General features: G+C 64.1%; 5 protein-coding genes across 6 annotated transcripts; 3 read left to right on the top strand and 2 right to left on the bottom strand.

Annotated features, from left to right (window-relative positions):
* Position 1: 1 nt before the first annotated feature.
* CHLRE_10g441250v5 (uncharacterized protein) lies at positions 2-2,964 on the bottom strand. The gene is made up of 9 exons (XM_001690478.2): positions 2,692-2,964; positions 2,408-2,608; positions 2,142-2,231; positions 1,854-1,976; positions 1,565-1,651; positions 1,290-1,394; positions 1,066-1,158; positions 904-974; positions 2-786 (listed from the first exon to the last, which is right to left on the bottom strand). The coding sequence occupies exons 1-9, from the start codon at positions 2,698-2,700 to the stop codon at positions 624-626; spliced, it is 942 nt and encodes a 313-aa protein (XP_001690530.1). The 5' UTR covers positions 2,701-2,964; the 3' UTR covers positions 2-623.
* A 738-nt stretch (positions 2,965-3,702) lies between these two features.
* Positions 3,703-9,899, top strand: CHLRE_10g441200v5 (uncharacterized protein). Its single transcript, XM_001690303.2, has 10 exons — positions 3,703-3,998; positions 4,095-4,433; positions 4,588-4,620; positions 4,782-4,892; positions 5,007-6,353; positions 6,624-6,818; positions 7,220-7,679; positions 7,917-8,245; positions 8,432-8,503; positions 8,782-9,899. Exons 1-10 carry the CDS (start codon positions 3,918-3,920, stop codon positions 8,869-8,871), a joined length of 3,057 nt encoding a protein of 1,018 aa, XP_001690355.2. The 5' UTR covers positions 3,703-3,917; the 3' UTR covers positions 8,872-9,899.
* A 1-nt stretch (position 9,900) lies between these two features.
* On the bottom strand, positions 9,901-14,362 carry CHLRE_10g441150v5 (uncharacterized protein). 2 transcript variants are annotated; one of them, XM_043066796.1, is made up of 5 exons: positions 14,223-14,362; positions 13,523-13,748; positions 10,659-13,382; positions 10,400-10,489; positions 9,901-10,236 (listed from the first exon to the last, which is right to left on the bottom strand). In XM_043066796.1, the coding sequence occupies exons 1-5, from the start codon at positions 14,267-14,269 to the stop codon at positions 10,111-10,113; spliced, it is 3,213 nt and encodes a 1,070-aa protein (XP_042920193.1). In that variant the 5' UTR covers positions 14,270-14,362; the 3' UTR covers positions 9,901-10,110. The 2 variants fall into 2 exon arrangements, with proteins under 2 accessions (XP_042920193.1, XP_042920194.1); XM_043066797.1 differs by lacking the exon at positions 14,223-14,362 and adding an exon at positions 14,020-14,122.
* A 170-nt stretch (positions 14,363-14,532) lies between these two features.
* CHLRE_10g441100v5 (uncharacterized protein) lies at positions 14,533-18,618 on the top strand. The gene is made up of 9 exons (XM_043066795.1): positions 14,533-14,653; positions 14,741-14,794; positions 14,915-15,043; positions 15,171-15,221; positions 15,626-15,858; positions 16,009-16,148; positions 16,284-17,200; positions 17,392-17,715; positions 17,934-18,618. The coding sequence occupies exons 1-9, from the start codon at positions 14,576-14,578 to the stop codon at positions 18,306-18,308; spliced, it is 2,301 nt and encodes a 766-aa protein (XP_042920192.1). The 5' UTR covers positions 14,533-14,575; the 3' UTR covers positions 18,309-18,618.
* A 361-nt stretch (positions 18,619-18,979) lies between these two features.
* CHLRE_10g441050v5 (uncharacterized protein) lies at positions 18,980-22,698 on the top strand. The gene is made up of 8 exons (XM_043066794.1): positions 18,980-19,278; positions 19,353-19,382; positions 19,488-19,528; positions 19,634-19,678; positions 19,803-19,857; positions 19,997-20,107; positions 20,249-20,277; positions 20,428-22,698. The coding sequence occupies exons 1-8, from the start codon at positions 19,072-19,074 to the stop codon at positions 20,618-20,620; spliced, it is 711 nt and encodes a 236-aa protein (XP_042920191.1). The 5' UTR covers positions 18,980-19,071; the 3' UTR covers positions 20,621-22,698.
* The last annotated feature ends 3,776 nt before the right edge of the window (positions 22,699-26,474 follow it).

The following is a 26,474-nucleotide window of genomic DNA, read 5'->3' as shown; positions in this document are numbered from 1 at the left end:
TGCTAGGAGTCTGCAGTACAAAACGGTTGGCTTCACGGCATGCACCAGCGAATGTGAACAGGGATTTCCACCCGGGAGAAGAGCCCTTCCACCCACAAAGAAGAATCAGCTGCACTCAACGAGACTTCAGCAACCTGCCTTACCACGTCCCATCGCACACCGATGCTTTTTTGCGTCAGGCAAATGCACGGGACCTAGGCAATTGCACCGGAATACGGTAGCAACATCTCCCGGGCATACCGGTTCTTACGGGCCGTCCCGCAGGTCCGTCCTTTGGTCCGTCTACAGGCATTCGCTCGGTCCAGCGGCCATGCACAGCCAGTCACAACTAGACACAATCAAACTGCTGCCGTGGCCTGCCACCTGCTCTGCCGCCCGCCCGCTGACCCCTAACCCACCGGCCATCACCAAGTTACGAGATATCGTGCTTTCGGCGGTAACACGCTTTCCTCCTTGTGGCCTTGCCTACTACGCCCACCCCGCATACGGTGAGCATGCCGCCACTCGGCCCCGGCACTGCAGCCGCTGCCACCATTGGGCCCAGCGCCGTTGCTACGACCGCTGGGCCCAGCGCCGTGGCCGCACCGGTTCCGCGACGAGAAGCCCCCAAACCTATCTGTGGCTTAAAAACGCTGTTGCCTTGGTTGTAGGTCTGAAACAACCCGCGTCTCGACCAAACGGTAGTAGAACACAAACCACTCTGCCCATTGCAGCAGGTACCACAGCACAATGAACGTGGCAAGCCACTGGATCCAACCGAACTTGAGCATCTCAATGGCTTGAGGCCTGCATTGACGAACACGTTTGACGGACCTTAGACAAGTGGGCAAGCCCAATATTGAGTGTGAGTATGTTGCCCCAGGAGCCCAGCCTAGCAACAGCTACCATGCTAATATGACTAACCTGTAGAAGATGACCTGGTTGGGCGGAATCCGTATTCGCATTTGCAAATTAAACGAGGTCCCTGTGCCGCCCTGCATTCGGGTTACCCATCAGGGGTCCTTAACAAACACCTTAAAAGGTACAAGGAGCAAGTGAGCAACATGTGCGGCGTACGGTTCTCACCACCCAGACGGGAAAGTTGTTGCTGTAGGTGGTGGTGAAGTTGCGGCTCAGGTAGCTGCTCAGGATGCTTTGCATCTCCAGCGCTACTGACGGCTGCGCACACACGGGTATTATAAAAGTATGAATGTCGAAAGCTTGCGTATAAAGGCGGCTGGAGCCTAACAATCAAGGAATCAGGGTAAACACAATGCACTGGCTGCTGAGCTTTGACGTAGTGCCCATACCTGCACGGCTGTGGAGTAGGATGGCGTGCTGGAGTTCAGCATTGGCGTGTTGTATCTGGAGTTGTAGTTCCGGTCCTGAAGCTGGTTCGTGGATGACAGCAAGAGCTGCGGTTTTGGCACAAAAGCAGCGCACCAAGCACATGAGGTTGGTTCCGAACGCGAGACACATATGTGTTGCAGCGTCTGTCAGTGCTACCAATGAGAGAGGTGCGAGCCCATTCCCACATATGCATGCTACACCAGCGGGGGCAGGGACAGCAGTGCTCCCTACTTGCCTCTCCATCCGTGTAGAGTGCGGCCCCTGGAGCCGGAGAGCTCTGCGCCAGGTACGCGAAGCTGTACATGTCCAGCTGCAGGTGGCCCTGCGCTTGGTAACACCCGGCAAACACGAGTGCGCACGGGGCACAGCAGGCACGATGGAAGGCAGCCACCAGGCTGAAAGCAACAACGCAACGCCTAACCTGCCCACCGGCGTATCAGCTGGCATTAATGCACACTGTATTTCATGGACACGCCTGCCAGCAGTTGTGCACAAGCTTACAGCTAGCCCAGGCTTTCGCTCACTGTCAGAGAGTAGTGAAGCTGCAACAGCGCCTTGACGCTGTGAACTGGGAAGTCATTGGCCACGCTGGCCTGGAAAGTGATCAGGTCCGCCTTCCCATCATCGTTCACATCCATAGACGACACCTGTATGCATGTGCGTCGCATGCGCCACACGATTGGGGCTAGGCCGCATGTGGCGACATGTCGACACGCAGGTAACCTTCCCACTCAGGCAGTTGGATGGCAACGTGGTTAGGACTGGGGCAACAACATGGTGAGCAGGGCACATGGAACAGGTGGAGAGCATACCTGAACGCTGGCCGCAGTATACAGGTTGGAGAACTCCGCGTTCAGCACAGGTGATGTGCTCCAGAACGCAACTTGCCCAGTCTCCGCACCCTGTAGTTAGCCGCAAACGGTGCCACGCTGTTGCGCCTCGGCAGGTGGCGCATTGAAGGGACCCCTTCGCGTGCTAAGGATGGGTTTGCAGCCCCGCAGCCTTCGCTAGCTAGGGCCACACTATGCGAGACCTTTCCCGCTCCGGACCAAAGCCCCCCTGAATATTCAGCGCATACCTCAAATATGAGGATGGCATCCTGTGTGTATGATACTGTCGCCTGCACATTATCTGGCGTGAGCTTCACCCAGAAGCCCCCGGTGGCGAAGGCAACGACCAGAGCCAGCACGATGGCGGAGAGGTACGCAAAAAAGCGGAACAGTGCTGCCTCTCCAATGACACTACCATAGTACCGCCTGCACAACGGCTCAGTGTAGACCTGCACCGGCAAGTCCAACGAAGGGAAGCGTTCGCGCGCATTCCAATTCGCCCCAATTTCCAGCTGCCGGATTCAGTGTGTACCTGCACCATCGTCGCAATTTAGAGACAATCCCGTTTCGCTGATCGCGGCTACTGCTAGATATACGTAACAGGCCGGTGATGTCGCTCAGGAGCCCCAATTTGAAATTCTTGCGTCCATGCTAGTTTTTGTATCACTTAGGTTATACTGCTTGGTAATGTGAAGTGTCAGAATGATTACCAGGTCTTTGAAACGTGAGCTGTCGTCTTGTGGGCAAAAGTTGATTTGGAGAAATGAAGAAAGAATGACAGACTTCTGCGGCGTGCGGGCTTGAGTTTATCAGCATTGTCTCATGGTAGGCTCCTGGTCGAAGACCCGGGATGGGCGACACGGATCCGCGGTCAAGACAGGCTCCATGAACAGCCAGCCCCCGTCCCAGGTGAACCCCCGCCACTCCACAGTCAAGGCGACGTGTGGAGTCTTGAATTTGCCCTTGACCTGCACAATTTCGGAATGCCATGTCAATCAGTTTTTGCCAGCGCCTGTCGGCGGCGCCAGCACGCCGTTATGCGAGCTGGACCCCGCACAACCCCACGAACGGCCCTGCAAGGATTGTATCAAACCGCGCTCACATGTTACAGTATCACACGATCAGATGTAGGAGCACGTATGACTTTGCGCCCATCATCAGCATGCATAATCCGGGTCTATCTGGATCGCCGAGCTGGCGGTACAGGCATGCGACTAGGGTTTGGGCGTGCCTCAGGCTGCCCCAGGGGCTCCTGCGTTAGCAACACGCATGCACATCGCTTAGCCAGAAGTAGGCAGCGGTAAGCATGCTTTCATAGCTGGAGTAGGCACAGGTTCCCACCGCCGATGATTGGGCTCGCAAACATGGCTGGGCAAGGCCCTGCCTCTCCGGGTCGCGCATGTAACGAAGCTACACGTGCTTCTGTGCGGTAGGGAAAGCAAATAGGCAGCGACAGTGCGGGCATGTGGGCTGCTGGCTGCTCCGCGGGGCGGGGGTGCACCAGAGGGTGTCAATTTGGGTGCCCGGATCTGCACATGCGGTGCCCAGTTCAGTAGGCCCGCGCGCTGCCTAGAAATCTTGTCTGCTTATCAGAACTGTATATCACAAGAGTTTTAATACAAGGAATCTAGGGCCTGTACGCTCAGGCCTATAATACATTCGTCACAGGCAGACTTAGCTCGCAGCGTTGGTAGCCATGTGCTTCTAGGTGGGCCCCAGGCCGAATTAGTAGCCCAAAGCGCCAGGCAGCAATCGAGGATGTCAGCTGAGGGCAAGGACAAGCCGGAGGCGGTGAAGGCGGAGGAGAAAGCGCCAGCAGCGACCCCACAGGTCACCAAGGTACGATAATGATTGGCCTATTTAGTGCGGGTGGCAAATCGGGCGCGGGGTTGCTGCAGCGGAGGCGAAATTCTGCCCCACCAATGCTGCACGCAGGACGAGCCGGCCCCGGCGAAGAAGGCCGGGTGGGCCCAGGTTCTTAAGCAGGAACCAAAGGCTAAGTCGGGCGAGGATAGCAGCAACGATGCGGCCGCCGCGCCGCCCGCTGAGAAGGCAGATGCAGTAAAGAAGGCTGACACCAAGGCGGATCCTAAGGAGGCGCCTGCAGCAGCCACTAAGGAGCCCCAAGGCGATGTGTCAAATGCACCCAGCAACAGCAGCAAGTCGGAGCAGAAGGATGCAAAGGAGGACAAGGCGGCGGGCGGCTCTGCTTCTGGCGAGCCTGCGAGCAGCAACGATGGAGGGGAACGAACTTCTGGCGAGGAGAAGTCCAAGGTGCGGAATCATGTGTGTCCGTGGGTCCGGTCGGGGAATCCGTTTGCATGTCGCGGTGGCCAAAGCCTTCGCGGGGCCGGCGCTGCAAGGGAGCAGTTAACCCAAATCGCCAACGTTGTCGGGTCCTTCTGTTTGCGGTTTCAATTGTCCACAGGAGGGCAAGCCGGCCAAGCCCGCGTGGAAAAAGGTGCGCACGGGCTGGTGGGCTGGGTGCCTGGTCTGGAGCCCCGTAAGAGACCTCGCCTCGCCTGCAATCGGGCGCACCTGTAGCCTTCTGACGACTGTCGGTTCATGCGCTGAGATCGCTGCGCGTGCTGACGCAAGCTGCACCCCTTGTGTGTGCTGCAGCCGGACCAGCCCCCGGTCACTGATGCGGGTCAGTCGGACTGGCCAACGTTGGGGGATGCCAAGCAGCCGGTTAAGAAGCGTGAGCAGGCGCCCCCTGGCGCCAATGCAACGGTGAGCCACAGCTGTTCTGTGGGCTTGCAAATCCATCGGAATAGAGCTGTGCATGGCATCGGGGGGAGCTGTCCTGTCTTTCTACGCTTGAATCGGTGTGCATCTGACGCGCAGGAGGGTACGAAAGAGAAGGAGGGTGGCGGTGGTGGCGGCGGCGGTGGCGGCAGCGGCTCTGGCAAGGGCAAGGCCAAGCCCGTGCGCCTGCCGGTCTCGGCTCTGGGAGAGGGTCTGCGGGACGGCGAGGAGGGCGGCCACAAAGGGGAGAAGGGCCATGCCAGCAGCAGTGGCTCGGGGCATGCGGGCGGCAGGGGTGGCGGACGTGGCGGCTCCGGCGGACGTGGCGGCGGCGCCGCCGCGGGTGGCCGCGAGCGCCGCGGTAACTACTCGACTGAGGGCCAGGCCGACGCCTCGTCCTCCTGGACGCGTAAATCGGACGCGGCAGCTAGCTCATCGGGCGCGGGTGAGGGCGGCAGCAGCGCGCGCGGCGAGGGCCGCGGCGGTGGTCGGGGTGGTGGCGAGGGCGGGCGCGGCGAGGGCGCCGGCCGTGGCGAGGGCGGGCGCGGGCGGGGTCGCGGACGGGGCAGCGGCGGCCGCAGCGGCAGCGGCTTCCACGCGAGCGGCAGCGGCGGCTCGCAGGCACAGGGCAACACCAACATGGGCCCCTACATTAGCGCGCCCGTGCCCAGCCAGCAGCAACAGCAGCAGCAATTCAACTACCCCGGCTACTACGCCGGCGGCATGTTCTACCCCACCGCGCCCTACGGCTCGGCCAACCCCGCTGACAAGGCGCAGACGAAGGCCATGCTGACAGAGGCGGTGCGCAAGCAGATCGATTACTACTTCTCCGTGGAGAACCTGTGCAAGGACATCTTCCTGCGCTCGAAGATGGACGACAATGGCTGGATCCCGCTGGCCGTGGTCGCCAACTTCAACCGCGTGCGCATCCTGACGCTGGACTGGACGCTGATCGTGGACGCCATCGCGGACTCACCCATCGTGGAGGTGTCCAGCGACAGCACCATGCTGCGCGCGCGGGAGAACTGGGACCGCTGGGTGCTGCCGCCGCAGCAGCGCGACCTCAGCCACAACCCCGCCGCGCTGCAGGCCGCGGCGGCCAAGGGCGAGGAGGGCAGCAGCCCCCAGTCGGGCAAGGGCAGCGCGGAGAAGGCTGAGAAGCCCGAGAAGGCCGACAAGGCTGACAAGGCCGACAAGGGCGATAAGGCAGCGGAGCAGGCGCATGGGACATCAGTGGCCGCCGCCGCGGCCGCGTCGCCAGTAGCCTCCTCCCTAGCAGCAGCGGCGGGAGGCAAGCCCTCTGCCAGCAGCACGCCACCTCCCGCCAAGCCAGCGGCGTTCACGACGCCGCGTGCTGGCGCGCCGGCCGCCAAGGCGGCGCCGGCTAAGCCGGCCAAGAAGGAGGACGCGGACGACGAGGACGAGGACCTGTTTGCCATGGATGAGGTGCGTTGGGGGACTGAGGCTGGCTGATGTAGGGGCCCTGGTGGCGGGTGTAGGTAGAGGCGGAGGCGCCTAATGGGCCTGCGACGGTTAGGCGGGCTGGTACGGCTGTGCTGCGGGTGTTGTGGGCACAGACGCCGCACACGGGGCGGGGACAAAGCCGCTCTACGGATGGGCTGCACGGATTCCCGGAGAGGGCTTGTCGGGCTATGGTGTTGGTGGGCCGCAAGGAGCTGACGAAATTCGGCGACCTCCTGCTGGCCCCGGCCGCAGGATGAGGACGCCGCTGCGCAGCGTGACGAGCAGGAGGACGTGGTGAACGCCATGAGCGACCGCGACGTGCTGGAGAAGCTGATCGTGGTGACGCCCAGCCGCAAGATCCGTGGCGATCCGGGCGGCAAGCTGGACACGTCGTCCAGCCGCCTCATTGCGGACGGCCTGGCCATGTACGAGCAGGAGCTGGCGGCGGTGAGCGCAGGAGGGGGGATGCGGGTGGAGGCGTGGGGCGGGGCGGGGCGGGGGCGGGGCGGGGGCGGGGCGGGGTGCCAGGGGAACATGGCTGGAGTCCGAAAGGGGTTTGTTTCCGCGATGGCGAGTGAGAACCATGGGGGGGGGCAAGGTAGGAGTTGGAATGGGAGATGGAGCATGGGCTGGGGGGCGGGTGACGGTTGATGCATGGGTGGGATGGGACTAAACGGAAGGAAGCCAACCGGGGTGGGCGGGACTGGAGGGAAGGAAGCCTACGGGGACGGTGATGGGCATGTTGTGGGGAAGGCCACGCCTTGGCGAGCGAAGTAGCTGCGCCTGCCGGTGTGAATGCCTGATCTGATTCGCCCCTCTTGCATCCGCACATGCGCCACCCACCACAGCAAATCAACAAGCGCCACCACACCAAGCCGCCCAAGGGCCCGCACGGCGGGCCCAGCAGCGGCCGCAACGCGGCGCCGATAGCCGGCATGCACTTCTACGGCTCCTCGCTGCCCAAGAGCGGCGCGCACAGCTACAGCCGCGGCGCGCACAAGCGCATGGGCGACTCGCTCACCGGCACCTCGCCGCCCAACGGCGGCGCCGTGGGTTGGCTCATGGGCGCCACGCCGCCCGAGGGCAACGGCCTGTACGGCACCAGCCCCTCGGGATCCATGGCCTCGAGCTTTGGCGGCTCGTACAAGCGGCACGGCATGCTGGGCACCAGCCCCAGCGGCCGCGGCGGCAGCGTGCCGCTGCCCAAGTTCCAGCACCCCAGCTACGCGCTGCTGGAGGAGAACGGCTTCAAGCAGATCAAGTACATGAAATGGTTTAAGCGCTGCGTGGAGGAGCGCTCCGCCAAGGGTGGGTTCTGAGGGTCGCGGAGGTTGGGTCGCGGAGGAGGCAGCGGGACGGCAGCGGGTGCGCGGGGGCGCGCAGGCGGGCAGGTGGCGCAGTGGGAGGTGGTCATGCAGGCGCGGTCTTGCGAAGGTCATGAAGGCAGGAGCGTGGAACGGGTCTGTCAGGGCAAACCAGCTCAACTGCACACTCTTGACCCCGTGCGATCCTCTCTCATCCCCTACCTCCTCCTTGATACTGCAGGCATTGGCCAGAGCGAGGAGATGAACACGCTGTTCCGCTTCTGGTGCTACTTCCTGCGCGACAACTACAACGAGAAGATGTACACCGACTTCCGCAAGTACGCGGAGGAGGACGCGGGCGCGCAGTACCACTACGGCATGGAGTGCCTCTTCCGCTTCTACAGCTACGGCCTGGAGAAGAGCTTCCGTGCCGACCTGTACAAGGACTTCGAGGAGATGACGCTCAAGGACTTTGACGCGTACGACAGCCTGTACGGCCTGGAGAAGTTCTGGGCGTTCCACTTCTACGCCGGCTTCCCCAAGGACAGCGGGCTTGAGATCCACGCGCGGGTGGGTGCTGGGCTGGGCTTCGGGCGGCGGACGCGGGGGCGGGGGCGGGGACTGCGTTGAGTGCATTCCTACAAGGCAGAGCGATGTATTCCACCACCTAGGAAAGGTGGCAGGAAGCTGCAGGGATTGGTGCTGGTCATTGGAGCCTTACGCCCGTACACATGTTGCCCCTTGTTTCGCCTACAGCTCAAGACGCTGCTGGAGACGGAGTACAAGTCGTCGGAGGACTTCAAGCGGGAGAACGCTCGCCGCCAGCAGGTGGGACTGATGGGGGCTGCAGGGCGGCAGGGCTTGGAAAAGGTGGGGGGCTGGTTGATAGAGTGCGTTACCCTTTTAAGGAAGGGAATACTGGTCAGGCTGCAGGGGCGTGCGCTACACAAGAACTCTGGGGCCTACTGTGGGCTCAATGTTGCAGTAGTGAGGCTGCAGCTGCCAGGAGACGTTTGTTTACAAGTCCAGTACATCAATCGACGTGCCCGGGAATGCTGGTTTGCTAACTCGGCACGCTCTGCCACGCTCTTTGCTGTGGTTCTCAGGAGAAGGCCGCTGCCAAGGCCGCGGCCGCGAAGGCGGAGGGCGAGAAGCCCATTGAGAAGTCGGCGCCGGTGGCCGTGCAGGCCAAGTAGGCGAGCAGCCAGCGAGAGCAGTCATGGAGCAATCGGCGAGGAGCCGGCGAGCGGGCGAGGAGCGGTTGGAGTCGGGAGCAGCCGGCATGCGGAGTGGCGCTCTGCCGGCAACCGTGAAGCAGCGTCTGTGTGGAGTGGCACCGAGGGTGCAGGTGCAGGAGTGAGGCAGACAATGTGCCGGGTGCGGATGCGGGTGAGTGCATGCGGCGGGGAGTGGTGCGTAAAAGTAGAACGTTGATACGGGCTTGCTGAATTGCTGGCGCCGTGCTGTGGTGGGTGAGGAAAGCAAACTAGTTCAGCGGCGCCTGTGCGATGGTTGCGGGTCTGCGGACTCCGACGTCGACGCTGACACCATGGCAGCAACATTTAGCATAATTGCTGTGGCAGACGTGCTTGAATGATTGAAAGCGGGGGAAAGCCGGGTGGGGCACTGATGAAGTAGCAGGGGCATGCCTCCGGCTAGTTTGTTTCTGTGTGCGTGGTTCTCGGGTTTCCTTGTTTTTCGCGCTTCAACTATAGCAGAAGTTTGATGTGAAGCGCCTTTACAGGTATCCGACGTTGTTGCGTGCGGATGGCGTCGTCGTATGGTGCGGTGTGGTTGGGCTCTGCCGTGTGTGAGCAGCGGGGGTGCCTGATGATCGCAGAGGCCCGGGTGGGTGCGGGTGCGCAGGCAAGCGGGGGCTTTCTGTCTGCTATAGATGCGCGGACGCATTGCTTACGTAGGATTTCCTAGTCAAAGATCAGGTCTGAGTTGGGTGCGTTGATGGTCTTCGTGTCTGATCGTGTCGGTATGGCACCAATACAAAACCATATTAGTTCCCCATCCCCGTATTGATTGACGCATAGTATGCAATGCGGGGAGGGGGAGTCCAAAAAAGTGTGTGTGCATAGGTGACGGTGTGTGCGTGCGTGCAGTGTGTGAGGCAGAACTGACAGTGCCATCCTCGCTGCTGTGATGATCGAGCGTTGGCCAATGGAGTGAGGGCCAGATGTATGATAACGAACCCGAACCAGTTTAAAATTGCAGCGAGGATGTCCCGTGCCGCCACCGCGCCGTAATGGACAAACGCATCTACTCCTTGAGTACGGGAGTACCTTGCAGCAAGCCTAGCATCATGGATGTGTGATGGGACACTTATTGTCTCCAATACGCCATCCCTGCTTATCTAGCCGCCTACCCCACAAGCTGGATCGCACCACTGTCCTCTCAGCTCTTAACCCTCCTTCGAAATGCAACCGTCACGGATGCACACCGCGCAACTCCAGTCGCTTCAGCGACAAGTCCAGCCGCAGTTCGTAGGGCCCCGGCGGCAGCCGTTGCAGCCAGCCCAGCAGCTGCGCCGCCAGCCGCCAGCAGCGCTCTACCTGTATTTGCAGATAGAGAGACAACAACTTACAGCGCTGCGGCGACGAGGAGACGCGTGCACAGCAGCGACTTGCAAGCAGGGCAAGGAGCCGCAGTACTCCCTTGCCGCAGCACGCCCCTGCTTGTTCTGCCCCCGCACACCCCACCCACTCCTCCACTCACCTGGTCTTGGCTGGACAGGCGCGCCAGGGCGCCTGGGCCCAGCCGCTGCTGGGCCAGGACGGCTCCGTCGGCAGGGTCCACAACCACCACCTGCGCAAGAGGAAGAAAGAGGGGGAACAGGTTCATAACACATGGAATTACGCAACACAGGGTGCAGGTATCGGCACAAGGGCAAGGGTAGAAGAGCTACACACAGGCTCGAAGGGGGGGGGCACATTGCATTCCGTTGGCTCTCGGCGCATGCAAGTGCTGGGCCTACCTGTGTCTCCACGCACCCACGCAGCAGCTGTGCCCGGCACGCCAGCTCCGGGTAGTGGGCAGCCGCAGCTGCCAGGGCGGCAGCCGCTGCCGAAGTGCCACTCGCGCCGCTGTCTACACCGTTGCACCCAGCCGCCTGCGCGGCGTAGGCGCTACCCCGCGCGGCAAGCGCCATCACCTGCACCGGCTCGACCTCGGCCGCCACCGCCATGCCCCCTGGCCTCCCGTCTGCCTGCCAACCTGCCGGCGCTTGCGCGCCAGCGCGGCTGCATGTCCCGCTGGCCGCCGCCGCGACATCGCAGTGACTCAGCACCAGCAGGCTGGCCCCAGGCCCCAGCCGCCACTCGTCCTGCTGACAGCACTCGCAGCTGTCGCTGTGAGCCGCAGTCGGCACCTCGTGCAGCCCGTCGACTGCCTCGTCGCCGGCACATCCCTGGCCCTGCCCGCCGTCCGCTGCGTGCCCGCACACCGCGTCGCCCGGCCCTGCGGCCCCGCCCGCAGCGCCAGCCGCCATGGCGCGTGTGCACATGCGAGTCCAGCTGCCCAGCACCAAGCCCAGCTGATCCAGCAGCGGCGGCCCAAAGTACAGTGTGGAGGGAGCGGCTGCGCTCCTGCTGGACGTCCGGCCGCCCGCCCGCCCGCCACCACACACGGCTTCAGCGCCCTCGCCCGCGCAGGATGAGCCGTGCCCCGCACCGCCATCGTCTGCGTCCATGCTGCCGCTGCCGCCCATGCTGTCCCTCCGCGGCGTGCCGTGCGGCGTGTCGGGCTGCGAACACAATGCCGGCCCGCCCGCCGCTGCCACGGCCCCGGCGGAGCCCCGCTGCCGCACCATGACAGGCAGGCTCCAGCCGCAGCGCCCGTGCACCTCCGACCCCAGCGCCGCCAGGCACACCAGCGCGTCATCCGTAATGTACACGTCCGGGTCGTCCTCGGCGCCCTGCTCCTCTTCCTCTCCCGCTCCCATCTGATGCTGGTGCTGCTGCAGGCCAGTCTCCCCACCGGCAGCCGCTGCAGCCGCTGCAGCTTCGGAGGCCGCTGCCTGCTCCGCCTGGTGCGCCTCCATGACGTGGCAGAACAGCGCCCACAAGTCCCCGCGCGACTCGCACGCGTCCGCCTCCAGCGCGGTCACCATCGGTGACCGGGCAAGCCGTGGCGCCTGGCCGCTGCTGTGTGGCACATCGGCATGGGCGCGGCAGCGCGGCACAGTCTGTGCGGCACGGCGGCGGCGGAACGGCGTGCAGGAGAACTGCAGCAGCGGCTCCTGAGCGCCGCCTCCGCCCCCACCGCTGCTTTCGCCGTCGCTCTCCTCGTCCCTGGACGCACAAACGCCGCCCGGCGCGCTCGCCACCGCGCTGTTGCCCCCGCACGTGCCCGACACGCCCTGCCCAACATCGGCACGGCCTGGTGCTGGCCGCGCCGCAGCTGGCTGCTGCGCTCCAGTGCCACCTGCCTGACCACACCGGCCCACGGCGCCCGGCGGCTGGCACTGCAGCTGCTCCTGCAGCTCGGCCAGCGGCCAGCTGCACAGCAGGCGGTCTAGGGCCGGCAGCTGCGACCGCCACTCCTGCTGCTGCGCGGCGGCAGCGGACGCGGTGGCCAGCAGCGCGGCCGTCACGTCGGGGTCTGCAGAGCGCAGGGCGGCATCCAGGAGGGCTCGGTAGCTGCCCACCGCGCCTTGGGCTGCGGGCGCCTCTGTGCTGCTGGCAGGCCCTGCCGGCTGCACAAGCCGCTGCTTTGCGCTTTGCTGCACCAGCAGCTCTTGGAGCGTGGTGCTGGGCTGCGGCAGGGCGCACACCAGCTGGTGCCGCTGCTGCGGGGGCGGCGGCAGCTGCAGCGGCGCAGGCGCACCAGGCGCTGACTGCGCTCCGCCGCTTGCGGCGGCGGCCGTAGCGTCATGGGGTGTTGCCGGCACAGTCAGCAGCCGAGTGCCACACTGCCGCGCCGCGTCTGGCCTTTGCAGCAGCTGCTGGCTTCCGCGGTGCGCCCCTAGCGGGAGGCCCGGCGGTGCCGCTCCAACAGCCGCTGGTGCCGGTGGCTGCCGCATGGGGGGATGCGGCATGCCGCCGTAGGCTAGGGCTGGGTCGTTGGGCGGTATACAACGCGTGACGGTGCCGCCAGCGGACTGGGTCCTCGCCGGCAGCTGGTACTGAGATGGAGTCTGGTCTGATGCCGTGGAGACGGGCGGCGGGGGCGCCGGTGCCGAGGGGGCCGAGGGCGTGTCGCAGTCATCACAGAACGCGGCGGCGCCCCCGCTGGGAGGAGCTGAGCTCGACAGAGGGCGTGAGGCGACCGGCTGGTGAAGAGGCGGCACCGCTTCTTCGTCGGCAATGGACCTCTTGTCGCACACTTGCTGGCGCTTAGGTTGCGTTGATGGGAGTGCAGTTGCGGAGCCCAGCTCAACCTGTACGGCTTCGGCAGGACGTTTGCGGCTGCCTGCGGCCCCGGCTGCGAAAGCTGTTGCTGAGGTCACTCCTCTTGACATTGGATGCGCCGGTTTCGCTGTTGGGACGGGAGCAACGCCGCCGCCGCTGAAGAAGGTTACACGGGAAGGTGCACCTCCGCCAGTAGCAGTGCCCAAGGGTGCGCGTGGTGGGGCCTGAGGCGCCGGCTGCTTGCTGCCGCCTGCCCGAGCCAGTGCCGGAGCGGCGGGTGCAGATGCATCTGCGGACTGCTTGGGCCTGAGCTGCAGCCGGGCGCGCAACTGGGCCATAGCTGCCATCACCTGCGTGGGGGGAAGGACATTGCCGAACGGGTAAGTGTCAGTCCTTACAGATCTATTTCATGGTCTTGGTGCGCATCCGTAACCACTCGTGACACTCGCCCGCCCACCACAACGGCGCTTCCGCCATTCCTGCCACACACCTGCTGATTCATGTGGTCTCGGTAATGCAGCGGTTGCGAAGTGAGCACCGCCATGCCGCCGCCTGCTTGGCGGCTGCACAGTCGTGCACCCGCCGCGGCCTCCACAATGCCTGGGTCCGCGCTGGGCAAGGCGGCCAGGCCGCGCGCCGGCGCCAGAACGGCATGTCGGCTGGCCCGTTGGCAGCCAGGGAGGGTTGGAAGCTGTGCCGGCAGTGAGCTCGTGGGCCTGTGGGATGGTGCCATCGTGTCGAGGACACATGTGAGAGGTGATATCATGCTAGTCATTTCACTGGGCTTGAGGCGTAAGCGTGCACGAGGGGCTGCAGCCCGCGGCGGGCGGGGCTCTGGCGCCGGCAATTAAAGCCTGGCAGGGCCCACTTGGGCCACGGTCTGCAGCCGTGCCCGCCTGCTTTCCCCAGCCCCATGCTCAAATGTGCGTGCCGTTGACACAGGTCATCCCGGCACCCCGGTCAGTCCAGGCTTAAAGCCTTTCTCACAGTCACGGACGGCCACTCCCTGGTGCAATACCGCCGGCATCAAGCCAGGCACGGTGCAGGGAGCCCTGTCGTTGCGTTGTCAATGCGCGACGTCGATGCAACGCATTTGCAAAAGTCAGTTTACAAGACAACATGTTGCGCAAGCACAGCACGGCGGCTGGCTTTCGCGCCCATGCAATCTGCAGGCTCACTGGCACACTTACAGGTCTCGGCGTATTGTTGCAAGCCACGTATCAACCTGCTGAAGCATTTCTGCTTCATCCATCGGCTTTAGGCGTGCGTCCTGGCCATCTCGCGATAGATTCTTCAGCTCTTGCTCAGCGTTGGCTCGCAGAATATTGGAAGTGTGACTAGCCTAGTGTACAGTATCAAAGGTACAAGCCAAGAGTGCAGCACCAACCGAGAGACTCTCAGTTCCAGAACCCCTTGCATGCGAGGCTCTTTGACCCTCCGCGCGCGATTCATGGAACTGCAATACGTCTGATACAAATAAATGACACACGTATGTTGTACGTCATGCAAGCCTGAACTTGTGTAGACACGGAAGGTCGCGCGCATGTGCACTCGCAGCGGGGTCTCTGCAGCGGCTGCTCTTGTGGTGGCACTGCTGCTAGCTGGAGAAGCAGCTGCGCAGGTGGGCGGGCTAAAGGAGAGGCGCGCATGGCTGAGGCGCTGACGCTGACGCCCCTGCCCTGCCGTGGTCGGCCCCTGTTACTCTCAGGACGTGTTCTCAGAGGAGGCGCTGGCAGCATGGCTCGGGCCAAGCCATTTGATGGTGAGTCCCCCTCTTGGCGGCATGAGCGCAACTGTGAAACAGCCTTCCCTTTTGCCAACCCACCCACCAAGCCATTAAAATCCCTGGCCGCGCTGCCCGCGTGTGCACACGTGCGTGCAGGTGCACCTGCGCTTCGACCAGGCCACCACAGCCTCGCGCTTGCACGTGTCCTTCCCGCACGCCATGCAGCACTTGGCCACGGCCCTGCCGCTTCAGAGCGCCGAGCTGCACCTCACAGCCGGCAGATGGGTGAGTCCTGACTACAGTAGTGGGGGGGGGGGCGTGGCGCAGAAATGAAGAGCACCAGAACCTGTCTTGGGTTATCGTACCGGAGCCATGACGGCTTCCATGATCCCCTTCCCCGTACTTACTGCAGCGCTACGGCGAGTGGGGCTGGCCGCTGGTGCCTGCAAAACCGGTCGGGGCGGTGAGTGCGGCTGACGCTGTGTGTCAGCATTGTCAGGGAAGGTTGGTTTACTCCCATCCCAAAGAAAAACCAAGACCCAGAGCCAGCCCACAGAGCGCGGAAGAGGTATAGTCTAAACCTTTACCTTGGACGCCCTTGAGCCTTGTCTTTGTTGTTGGCGTTGGCCGTAGACCGTAGACCATCGACTCGCTTATCATCGAATAACACCACGGAGTAACACCCAGGCTCGCGGCGTACTTGCAATCCAAGCCGCGCCAAAGCATCGGATAACGGCATGGCATGCAGCGAGCGCGGATATCCTTACAGTGTTTGGCTGCAACCGCCCGGAAGGTTACCTTTGCCTTATGCGCAAGTTATGCGCTGGCTCCACCAAGCCCGCTGTGCTTTGGCAACTGCCTGCACAGGTGCTTGACGCAACCTTCTTGACAGGCGCTAACTCCACGGAAGCGGGGTCTAGTAGCGGCGGCGGTGTCGGCGGCAGCGCGGGACTGGAGGCGCACTGGTCGGCGCTGGTGCATGCGCTGTCGGGGCTGTCGTGCGCCAGCCTAAGCCTGCTCAAGGAGCCGCGCAGTGTGGGAGAGGGCCACACACGCTTGCAGGACCTGGAGGCGGGGCGGACGGCCGCGCCAGGAGGCGGGTGAGTCCTTACTCAAGCGTGAGTGCATGTGGTTGCAGTGGCAGTGGGATGGTGGGATTTAGAGCGGCTTAGTCAACGGGCACACACGTTGGTCTGGGGCAGTGTACGGTATGTAAGAGATCTTGAGCATCCCGCAAATCCGCTGTGCAGGGTGAGGCGGCTGCGCGCGCTGCTGCCCCACGAGGCGGTTTGCACGGAGAACCTGACGCCCTGGCTGCGGCTGCTGCCGTGTGGCGACCAGGCAGGGCTGGCGTCGCTGCTGCGGCACCGGCCCACCGTGTTCGGAGCGGGTGGGTCTTCAATCGAGCTTGTGGGCTTCAGGAATCTATCATTTGCAGCATTTATTGCATAATTGCATCATACGATATGCTCGCGCAGGCCATGCTTGACTGACGCGCTCGCTGATTTGGGCGTGCGCCGCGCAGAATACGTGTCTCTGGGGCTGCTGCTGGAACGTGGGGCAGTCTCCGGCGACCGCCCCGCAGTCCGCCTGGTGCAAACAGCCACCTTTGTGGTGCGGGCGCCGGCACCGCCCGGTGCCACCGGCGCCAAGCCACAACGCGGCGGCGCGGCGGCAGCGAGGGTCATGCTGGAACAGGCGCTGCGTGCAGAGGTGGAGCACGCCTGCCCGCCCGCCGTGCGGAGCTTGGTGTACATTGCTGAGCCCAGAGAGGAGCAGGCGGCGGGGGCCGCGGCGGCTGGCGCCGGCGAGGCCGGCAGCTGTGACGGCTCTGCCGGTCCGGCGGATGGTGAGGGCAGCGCAGCGGCGGGCACCTGCACGTTGCCTGACGCGGCGCCGGATGCTGAGGTGGCGGTGGAGCAGGCGGGTAGCGAGGACGAAGGGCAGCCGGCGGCGACGCAGGACGGGCAGCAGCTGGCGCTGTGGACAGTGGCGGCGGGGAGGGTGCAGAACGGGCCGACGGCGTCGCGCTCGCAGGCCGTGCCGCGCCTTCTCATGTACGACACGTTGGACCTGCTTGACGTCAAGGGCTGGGGCCTTCACCTGCCGCTGCCGCCGCCACCGCAACGCCCGGTGGGCGCCTCCGCTGCCGGCGGCAGCAGCACGCTGGGCCCGGCGCCAGTCACAATGGAGCGCTTTGTGACGGGCGCGGGCATGTTGCGGGGGGGCATAGTGCTGGCGGTGCGCAGATCGCCGGAGCTGCAGGAGCGGCTACAGGCAGCAGCGGCGGCCGTGGAGGGTGGCTGCGGAGGGGCTGGGGCCAGCAGGGTCGCCGCCGATGGCGGCGGCGTGTGCCATCTAGCAGTGGTGTGTGTGTACCAAGTGTTTCCCTGGTACATACGGCCATGGCTGCACACGCTGTCGGTGCTGTATGACGGTCAGGTGGGTGGGGGGAGTTGCCTCAGTGACGCCTCCTTGCACTTTGCTACTCTGGACGACACGGAATGGCTCATGCTAGATCACAGGTCCTGATGCGTAATAGGGCTGCAAAAGTATGGAGTGCCAAACGGAAATGCTTGATGCCTCGAGTGTTGAGCCCGGCCCCATCCGCCGGTCCTACGCCCTGGCTGCAGCCCGTCTCGCTGCAGCAGCACCTGGTGTCGCGGCACGTGCGGCCGGCCACGGCGCGCGCCTCGCCAGGCGTGCTCGACCTGTGCCTGGTGATGCCGCCGTCTGTGTCAGAGCTTCGGCTGCGCCTGGATTTCAGCAAGGCCTTCCTCACCGCCTTTGAATATCCACCGGATGCTCACCGGGGGTTTGACGTGCCGGCAGCGCTTGTCAGCTACCTTGATCCGCTGGCGCTGCCCACCGCGCAGTGGCGCGAGGGCGGCGGCGGTGAGGGCCAGCCGCTGGTGTCGCCACTGCTGCTGGCGCTGCAGGGCAGTGGCGTGCAGCAGGTGTGTGTGATGTGGGGGACCGGCGCTGTCCGCGTTTCAGTGCAATGGTGGTATGTGGGGCGGAGACCCTGCCTCGCCTGCGCCACTTTACTGGGCCAACTTGCAACGGCTTGCAAAGGGCAGCTGCATTGTGGCGCATGGAGCCTACGTGACTTGACAAGCATCCTGGTCACGCATGTGTAGTAACCCGAGCGGGTGCCGTCTCCTGACTGTTGCAGGTCTACACACCCGCGCTGCTGGTGCCACTGGCGGCGCCCGACTTCAGCATGCCGTACAACGTCATCTGCCTCTCCTCCACCGTACTGGCGGTGTACTTCGGGGCCACGCTGAACCTGGTGATGCGGCGGGGCTCCAGCGATGCGACTGCTCTGGGCGCTTCTGGGGGCACCGAGATGGAGGGCAAGGAGGCTGCGCGGCGGCGGCGGTTGCGGAAGGCCTTGCAGGCGGTTGTAGTGGTCGTTTCGTTCGGCGCGCTTGCGTTGTACCTTGATTCGGAACTGCGTGAGCAGGCGGAAGACTGGCTGCGGGGGTTAGGCTTTGAGGTTGGCAGCCCCAAGCCGCTGTTGGGTTGCCAGGCGCAAGGAACGTGCTAAGCAATTGGGCAGGGGCAAGTCACGCAGGCGTGTGGGTGGCCTGCAAACGGCGGCATACGGACCGCCGGTCCGCCGCTGTGAGAAGTGGAAGTCGCGTGTGAGCCTGTACCTCGCATGGGGCAGCAGATGAATGAGATATTACAAGGAGTTAGATGGGCCCTAGTCCCCACCAGCGTGTGCCACACGGGTGAAGCACCGAGAGGCGTAGTTCTGCGCGGGTCGTGTTAGTTGGCCCGTTGCTTGTGTCGTACACCTGGAGCTTTATGTTGCACGCCGCAGACATACTGACAAGCTAACAAGCCCCATCTGCGCCTCACCAAGGCTGGCTATGGCGCCACTGGTGGAATTTCCTCAGCGGGCAGGTCATACGTCCACGTCCCGTCCTGGTATGCACACAGGCAGAGGCCGTCACTTCACGGTCGCATTGTGACCAAAGCGGTCGATGTCAGTCGTCAGCGCGCGCAGGGTGCTTTTGCACCGCCCGACATAGTCTTCATAGTTGGCACGAGGTGAACGCTACTGCAACGTGGTGCGATTCTCGCGGGGGGGGCTGTATTTCTTGTGTGTATGTGTGTGTGCCGCCGGCATGGGCATGCGCCGGCAGCCCCCGCTGAGGAGACAGTCACACACTCCTTATCAACTGAGCGTATTAGCTGCGCTCTATATATGTAGCTGTATTCTGTAGCCTTGACCACACTCGCCCCTTGACGCCTGCCGACCCTTGAACTTGAAGTTACCCGCCGACGACGATTCGAATATAGCAATGAGTCGTTCACCTCGTGCCATCTATGAAGACTATGTTGGGCGGCGCAAAGGCATCCTGCGCGCACTGACGACCGACATCGACCGCTTCTGGTCACAATGCGACCCTCAAAAGGAGAACCTCTGCCTGTACGCATACCAGGACGGGACGTGGGCGTGCGACCTGCCCGCTGAGGAAGTTCCACCTGAGGCGCCAGAGCCAGCCTTGGTGAGGCGCAGATGAGGCTTGTCAACTTGTCAATGTGTCCGCGGCACGCTGATTCCGCTATTCCATGCGTGCAGGGCATCAACTTTGCTCGTGATGGCATGGAGGTGAGCCTGGTGGGGCAGGGCTCGCAAGTCGCTTCCCTCTCGGATTGTACCTGCGACACAGGAATTTCCCTGCATACCTTACAACCTACTTCCGTGTCTCTGCAGCGCAAGGACTGGATCAGCCTAGTCGCCGTGCACTCGGACAGGTGAGCGCGGCAAAGTCGATGCCTGACAGCCAAATGTTCTGGAGCCTCTTGGTCGTCTGTCACCTGCGCTCCGGACTGACTGGTCGCGACTACTCGTGCTTGCAGTTGGCTGCTGGCGCTGGCGTTCTACAAGGGAGCGCGGCTCAACCGGTGCGTGTGGGAGAGGGCGGGCCCAAGAGGGTATCAGGACGGCACGGTATGCCACGGCAGAAGTAACGCTGTGGTGATGAGCTCCAGGATGATCAGCTCTCAAGTGTCTGCAACAAACTGACAGGGACGAGCGGGATGAGCTGTTTGGCCTCATAAACAAACTACCGACGTGCTACGAGGTAAGCTTCCGCAGGCGGTCTGGCTGCGTCGCCGCGTATTGGTTGCAAGGCGCCACTGGTGCTGCTTGTCGCAGCATACTGGACCATGCCAGGCGGCTTTGCATGTTATCATAATCCTCTTGTCTGCGGGCTGGTGCAGGTGGTCTCGGGCCGCGTCAAGCAGACGAACGGGGGGCCAACGACGAACGCTGGCGGCATGAAGCGGCCGGGAGGCCCCGGCGGGCCGTCGCGCGCTTCAGCGCGGGCAAGGGTGCGTACACGTGCCAAGGGATGGGGTGCGGTCATGGGTACCATGTTACTCACGTTTCCTGTCTAACTCCAACTGGGCAACCCGCCTCCCTGGAACTTGTTCGCTAACCGGTGGGCACCTCAACTTCTTCGTGTGTTGCAGATGAGCGATGACGAGGCGGACGAGGGCGGGTAAGCACACAGGGAGCTTGGAACCCAGGGGGCTGGTCAAGAGGGCGCGCAAAGTCCATGTGTCGGCAGGGTGGTGTCAGTGCTCTCGCACCTTATTCTGCATGCTGACCACCACCCGGTGCCATGTGACCCTGCACCCATTTCTTACAGGGCCAGTGGCGATTGGGAGGACGGCGAGGGTGACCCCTGCCCGGCCTGCGGGCGCCTGTATCGCACGGATGAGTTCTGGATCGCCTGCGACGCTTGCGACACGTGGTACTGTGGGCGCTGCGCGAAGATGACGGAAAAGAAGGCAGCGCAGATGAAGCACTGGCGCTGTGGCCAGTGCGCCGGCCCGCAATGACCGGCGTAGCGCAGCGGTTGACTAAGACCAGAGGGTTATAGAGCGTGGGACTCAAGGGCGTTTAGTGTCGGAAGCATACGCGCATCATAGCTGTTTCCAGACGCATGCGGGCTGGTTGTGTCACATAGGGCAACACGGCTGTGTGCAGTTTTGCGGTAGCACTGCGGGGCTGGGCCTGAATTAGGTGCTCCCGCGCAGATGCATTGCGACAAGAAGAGGGTGGGTGACAGACGTAGACATGGCTTACTATGCTGCATGATCACGTCAATCTACCGTGGGGTTAACAAAGCTCAGACTCGTGCACCTGTACATTGCGTGAGTGCATTTCGACGGACGGTTACTGGCTAGGCGGTACGACAAGGAGGGGGCTCGCTTTGCGCGACCGAGGAGGCGGAGGAGGAGGGAGGTATGCGTATTCCAGCTGAACGTACCATGGAGGACAACTCTGGAGGAGGTTAGATGATATTTTGATCACCGCGTAAGGCGTGACCTTGGGTCAGCGGGTTGCACGTGAGCGCTGGTGTGACTCCGGTGGCTTGTGACTGACTCAGGTTGAGCACGGACAGCGTTCCTGGGGGGGCTTCGCACCCCCTGAACCGCTGTGCTCCGGCGGCTCAGCCCAAAACTGGGGGTAGTGCGGGTAGATACGGTAGTGGCCGTCGCCCAGGTCAGCATGCTGCGTGCGACATTGAGAAGTGTCACATTGGCGGTATAGACGCGGTGTAGAGTCCAAAGTCGGTTTGACAACATATGCGCCCCTCGTCTGTGGGACCATGTAGTCAGGGGACCCGTGACGTGGCAAATGGGCCCCACGAACCAGTCCCTGCGTGTTGATCATGCATCCTCACTGGTTGCTGTGCGCTGGCTGAGGTCGATTATGAGCAGCAGCTGCTGTGCGCTGTAGGTGTGCGATGGGACAGTGCTGGCTGGTGTGGCGGACACACACTTCTTACTCAGCCCTCGTGATGGAACATGGCAAGGGGCAGGAAAGCGTAGTCCCGATGTGTGTGGCTCCCACCCGTGCCCACATAAATGCGTAGCAAGAAGGGACAAGGCATTGGTGCGTCGTTCGCGCGCTGTTACTGTACCGACGGTAGCTGGCAGGTTGTGACGATGTTTTGCTGACGCGCATTCCTCACGCTCCGGGCGCCCGGCCAAGGCGATAGCACCACACAGACTCAATGCGACGCCACACCGCGCGGATAGCATAGCCGATGCGCACCTGCAGGCAGTCGACCGGCGTCCACGGATGAGCTGTGTAGACGAGCACTAGCGTAATGCAACGGCGTGCAGCAAAACAATGGCCGGGCGACAGTGTGACAAGCAGGGGCAAGAACAAGGCGAAGCAAAGCAGAAGAGGGGCCCGAATGTGTACGACAATTGTGGCGGGCAGGCCGAATGCGGTGCAACACGCCAACAGCACAACCGGAGGTGAGGAAGCGTTGCTGATGGTGAGGATAGGTGCTGCGACGTTCGGTAGGGGAGCTGTGGCCGCGCACTAGATGGGAGGAAGTTTCCGAGGTGTTGTTTCCGAGGCATTGTTTGTGGCTGATGTTTGTGGCTGATTAAGAAAGAAGCAGAGTTTCGGCTGTGAGCGGCTGGCGAGGAGAGGCGGGGGCTGTTGCGTTTTGGAAGGCGGGCGGAAGGCCGCACACGCCGGGAGTCGGGCAGGCTGTAGATTTCGCTGAAGCTGCGTTTGAGAAGGGAGCCGAAGGGACAGCTGGGGTGGGACAGTTGGTGTGGGACAGCTGGAAGGGACAACTGGAAGGGACTACTGGAAGGGACAGCTGGGAGGGACATCTGGGAGGGGACAGCGGATGTGGGACTGCTGGGGTGGGACAGCTGGGGAGAGGCACGGGACAGCTGGGGAGAGGCACGGGACAGCTGGCATGGGACGCTGGGTGGCTGCAGAGGCTGGCAGCGCTGGGGCTGGTACGTAGGTGGGTACTTGGGTACGCGGCTGGATGGAGCCCGGGCTCACGAAGAGCTCCCCGGTGGCATGACAGGAGGCGGCGTCTTAAAATCATCAGCCCTGCGGCACGGGAGCGCGGAGAGGGGACACGCGCACACACACAGGGCAAAACACAGCCAGGACGAAAAGCCCGCCAAGGAGCCCGCCCACGCAGCCAATACACGCCCGCCGCAAACAGGCACTCACACGCGCACACACAACCCACAAGACGGCCGAGAAGCCGGCGATCACGCACCGCACGCCCCACACACGGCCGGCGGGACAGCACACTCCCGAAAACCAGCGCCCCTAACGCAAACCCGAGAACCCGACCTGCGCCGAACCGACAAGGAAAAAGCCCACACGCGCGCCAAGCCCCAAACTTAGCACCGACCTGTGTCCCTACCGTAAACACGGGAAACCAGAAGCCCAGCACGGGAACACCGGCACGGCCGTCCCCGCACCGCAGAGCGGTTCAGGGCAGCCGGGACCGGCGCCCCACCCCCAATCACCTACTACAAGCCACCGCACCGCTCGGTACCGCCGCTACCGTCGCCCAGGTCGCCGCTCCACGGCTGTCGTGCTGGCTGAGGCTGACGCTGCTGCGTCACATCTGGGGCTGCTGCTAACAGATGGACATATCGCTGCCGTTGTCAGAGGAGATGGACATGTCGTCGCCTGAGCCGATGTTGTTGTCGCCGTGGCACCAGGCCGCGTGGCCAGCAGGAGGGAAGGGAAGCGGTGGTGCGGGCAGGGCCGGCAGGACGACGGCGGCGGCGACTGGTGGCGCGGGGGCCGGAGGGGGAGGCGGCGGCGGGGCCGCCGGCGGAGGAGGGGGCAGATCCGGGGGCGGCAGGAGGCTGAGGAGCCCGCGTGAGGTCATGGTACCCGGCAGCAGTTGGCGATGCCGACAGTAGAAGCGCATGAGGGCCTTGCGGAGGAAGGGGCGCGGGTAGGCGCGCAGATGCAGCCGCCGCAGCGTGCGCCGTGCTGACGTGATGAAGGTGCCGAGGGTGGTGCAGAGCCGCGCAAGGGTGACGAGGGCGCCGATGACAACGTTGAAGCGCACGTGCCGGGGGATGCAGGAGTAGAACGGGGTGAAGCGGGAGACGCCGAGCTGCGCAAACTTGGGGCTGTCGCGTTTGTCGTACGGCTGTAGGTCGTACACGACGTGCCCGTAGATGTTGCTGCTGTGGGGGGTGATGGCGAAGTTGAGGTAAGGCGTGGCGACGCCGGCGGCGGGTGTGGCGCCGGAGGCCGCCAAGGTGAGGTCGGTGGAGTAGATGCCAGGGATGCCGGCAAGCGATTGGGATTGCAGCAGCAGGTGGGGAAGGAAGGGGTTGCAGCAGCCGAGGAGGTCGTCGGTGTACCGCTGGGTGTCTTGGAACGCCAGTAGCACATCAAGGGCGAGGGAAGCTTCCGCGCACAAGGAGCTGGCGGAGGGCATGAAGACGCGGGTGTAGAGTGCGTGCTGCCAGCGCAACTCATCATAGGCAAGGACCAGGTTGGCAACGTACGAAGCGAAGTTGGCGCCCATGGCGACGCCGCGAATTTGCAGGTAGGGCTGGCCGCGGTAGGAGGTGTAGGCATGCGCAAGCAGGGCGCGCAGCACCGTGCGGAGGACGCCGGGCGTCCACATATAGTATCGGCCGTGAGCGTCGAGACCTCGATGCGGATGGGGAGCAGGCGGGGGGCGCCCGCGGCGGGCGGCGGAGGTGGATTTGGGGCTGGCGCGGGCAAGCCATGCGGCTTCGGTAGGCCACTGGGCTTCGGCTGCACGGTTGTACGGGTAGAACTGGAGGCCGGCGGCTCCATCATGCAGGGTGGAGAGGACGAGGGAGAAGAGGTTGACCAAATGCTCGATGCAGGTAGGAATAGGCAGGTTGGTGAAGAGCCGTTCCACGTCATATGTGCACACGGCCGGCGCGGAGATAGGGCCGGGCAGCTGACATGGCGCGGCAGTCGAGGCGGTGTAGGTGACGGTGGCGATGGGTGGCCCAGGGGCAGGGGGCGGGTACCGGATCGTGCGGCCGAAGGTGAGGGTGCCAGTGTAGGGGCAGGATGTCGCGGGGTCCTCAACAGGCTGCGGCGCGTGCAGGGGGCAGTGCCAGGTGCCCATGCGGTGGGCGGCGCGTGTGCTGATTGCGGGCCGTAAGCATGCGCCGTGGGCGCCGACGAGGCATGTGGCACGGCCGTCGGTGCGAGCGCCGGGGTGATCACACAGGATGAGGCCGTGACCATTGGTGCGGCCGCAGACAGCACAAGGGAAGTCCGGGGCGGGGGTAGTCGGTGCGGGGGTGGTGGTGGCGGGGGGTGTGGGCGTGAAGGTGGTGGTGCCGGCGCCGGGGAGAGGGTTGATCGGCCTGGGGGCGAGGGACGCGTGGCGCAGCAGGCTAGCGGAGACGAAGGGGCCGTTGACGTGCCACGGCCGCAGGGGCAGGCGCGGAAAGAGGGCTGCGTACAGTTTCGGCAGGGTGGCGTCCAGCGTACGGAGGAAGCCGGTGAGGACGACGGCGGCATCGGTGGTGGGGATGGCGGGAGAGGCGGTGATGTAGCGAAAACCGAAGGGGGTCTTGTGGCACTTGCCGGTGCCGTAGTTGACAGGTGGCGGCTGGGCGGCGTGGAAGGGGAGCCCCAGCGGCTGCAGCATAAGCCCGACGGCGGTAAGGCTGGCGGAGTAGTCAGCAGGGGTGGCGACGGCGTAGAAGGGGGATGCTTGCAAGTCGGCGGCGAGCTTGGCATGATATAGGTGGGGGCACACGGCGACAAAGTTGTCCGGGCACTTGTCCATGACCGTGATGATGAGGTTGCGGCGGACGCTGCGGAAGGTGGCGGTGGCGGCGGCGACATCTGCGGCGGATAGCGGAAATGCCGGTGGAGGCGGCGGTGTGGGGGCGGGGTGGAGGAGCATGTCGGCATCGACGGAGGCGGCGGCGGAAGGGTCGACAGTGGCGCGCAGGGCAGCGGCGGCGGCGTTGACCCAAGATGTGGCGGAGTCGGTGGCGATGCGTGCGGCGCGGGCGGCGCGTCGGCAGTATCCGAAGAGTGACTTCCGCAGGTCGTCGGCCAGGGACGTGGGGAGAGGCGCGCTGGGGTCAGGCGGTGGGCGCGTGTTGGCTCCCATGGACCAGAGGGCAGCGGCGGCCGGCGTCAAGGCGGGCTGTAGGCGGTGGGTGAAGATGTGGCCGTGGGCAGGGTCGCGGGGAAGGGCGGGGAAGAGATGGCAGGTGCAGGAGGTGGTGGCGCCGGGGTCGCGGCTGGCTTTTGCGGCGTTGCAGAGGAGGTGGCGCAGGGACGGAGGTGCGAGGAAGGTGACGGTGGAGGCGGCGGGCATGCGGTCCGGCATGAAGCGGGCAATGCCTGGCGAGGCGAGGAGGGCTCTGGCGTCGGCGGCGCGGAGGTGAGCCTGAAGCGGGGCTGGGAGGCGGAGGACCAGGGGCTGCTTGGGGCGGGCGTCAAGCTGGCGGCGCTGCGCGGCGGCGTGGGCGGCAGTGAGGACCTGGCGAATGGCTGCGATGTCGGCTGGGGTTGCTGTGCGGTGAAGGGAGGATGGGGCCAGGCTGCGCAAAGCGAGAAGCATGCGCTGCAATGAGTTGATGCTGTAGGTGGCCAGGCTGTGGAGGCGGTCGGGCAGGGCGATGCGGCCGGCGCGCATGTGGTGGTGGACAACGGAGATGCGGCGGGCCCAGTTGCGAGAGGCAAAAAGCCGTCGGGGTTGGCCGTCGGCGGGGAGGAGGGCGGGCGGGAGTGGGGGAGGGCCAGTGGCGAAAAGGAAGTCGAGTCCGGTGGGGTTGGCCAGGGCGCGGGCGATGCGCGCGACATTGAGGCCTCTTGCAGCGAAAGCATCAACGGCACGCGTCCACAGGCCTTCAAGGCGGCGCGACCATGCAATCCAGTTGGGGT

Source organism: Chlamydomonas reinhardtii, chromosome 10, assembly GCF_000002595.2.
Source record: "Chlamydomonas reinhardtii strain CC-503 cw92 mt+ chromosome 10, whole genome shotgun sequence".
NCBI classification, from domain to species: domain Eukaryota; kingdom Viridiplantae; phylum Chlorophyta; class Chlorophyceae; order Chlamydomonadales; family Chlamydomonadaceae; genus Chlamydomonas; species Chlamydomonas reinhardtii.
The sequence above is the reverse complement of the archived record's forward strand: the minus strand, read 5'-3'. Positions and strand labels throughout refer to the sequence as shown.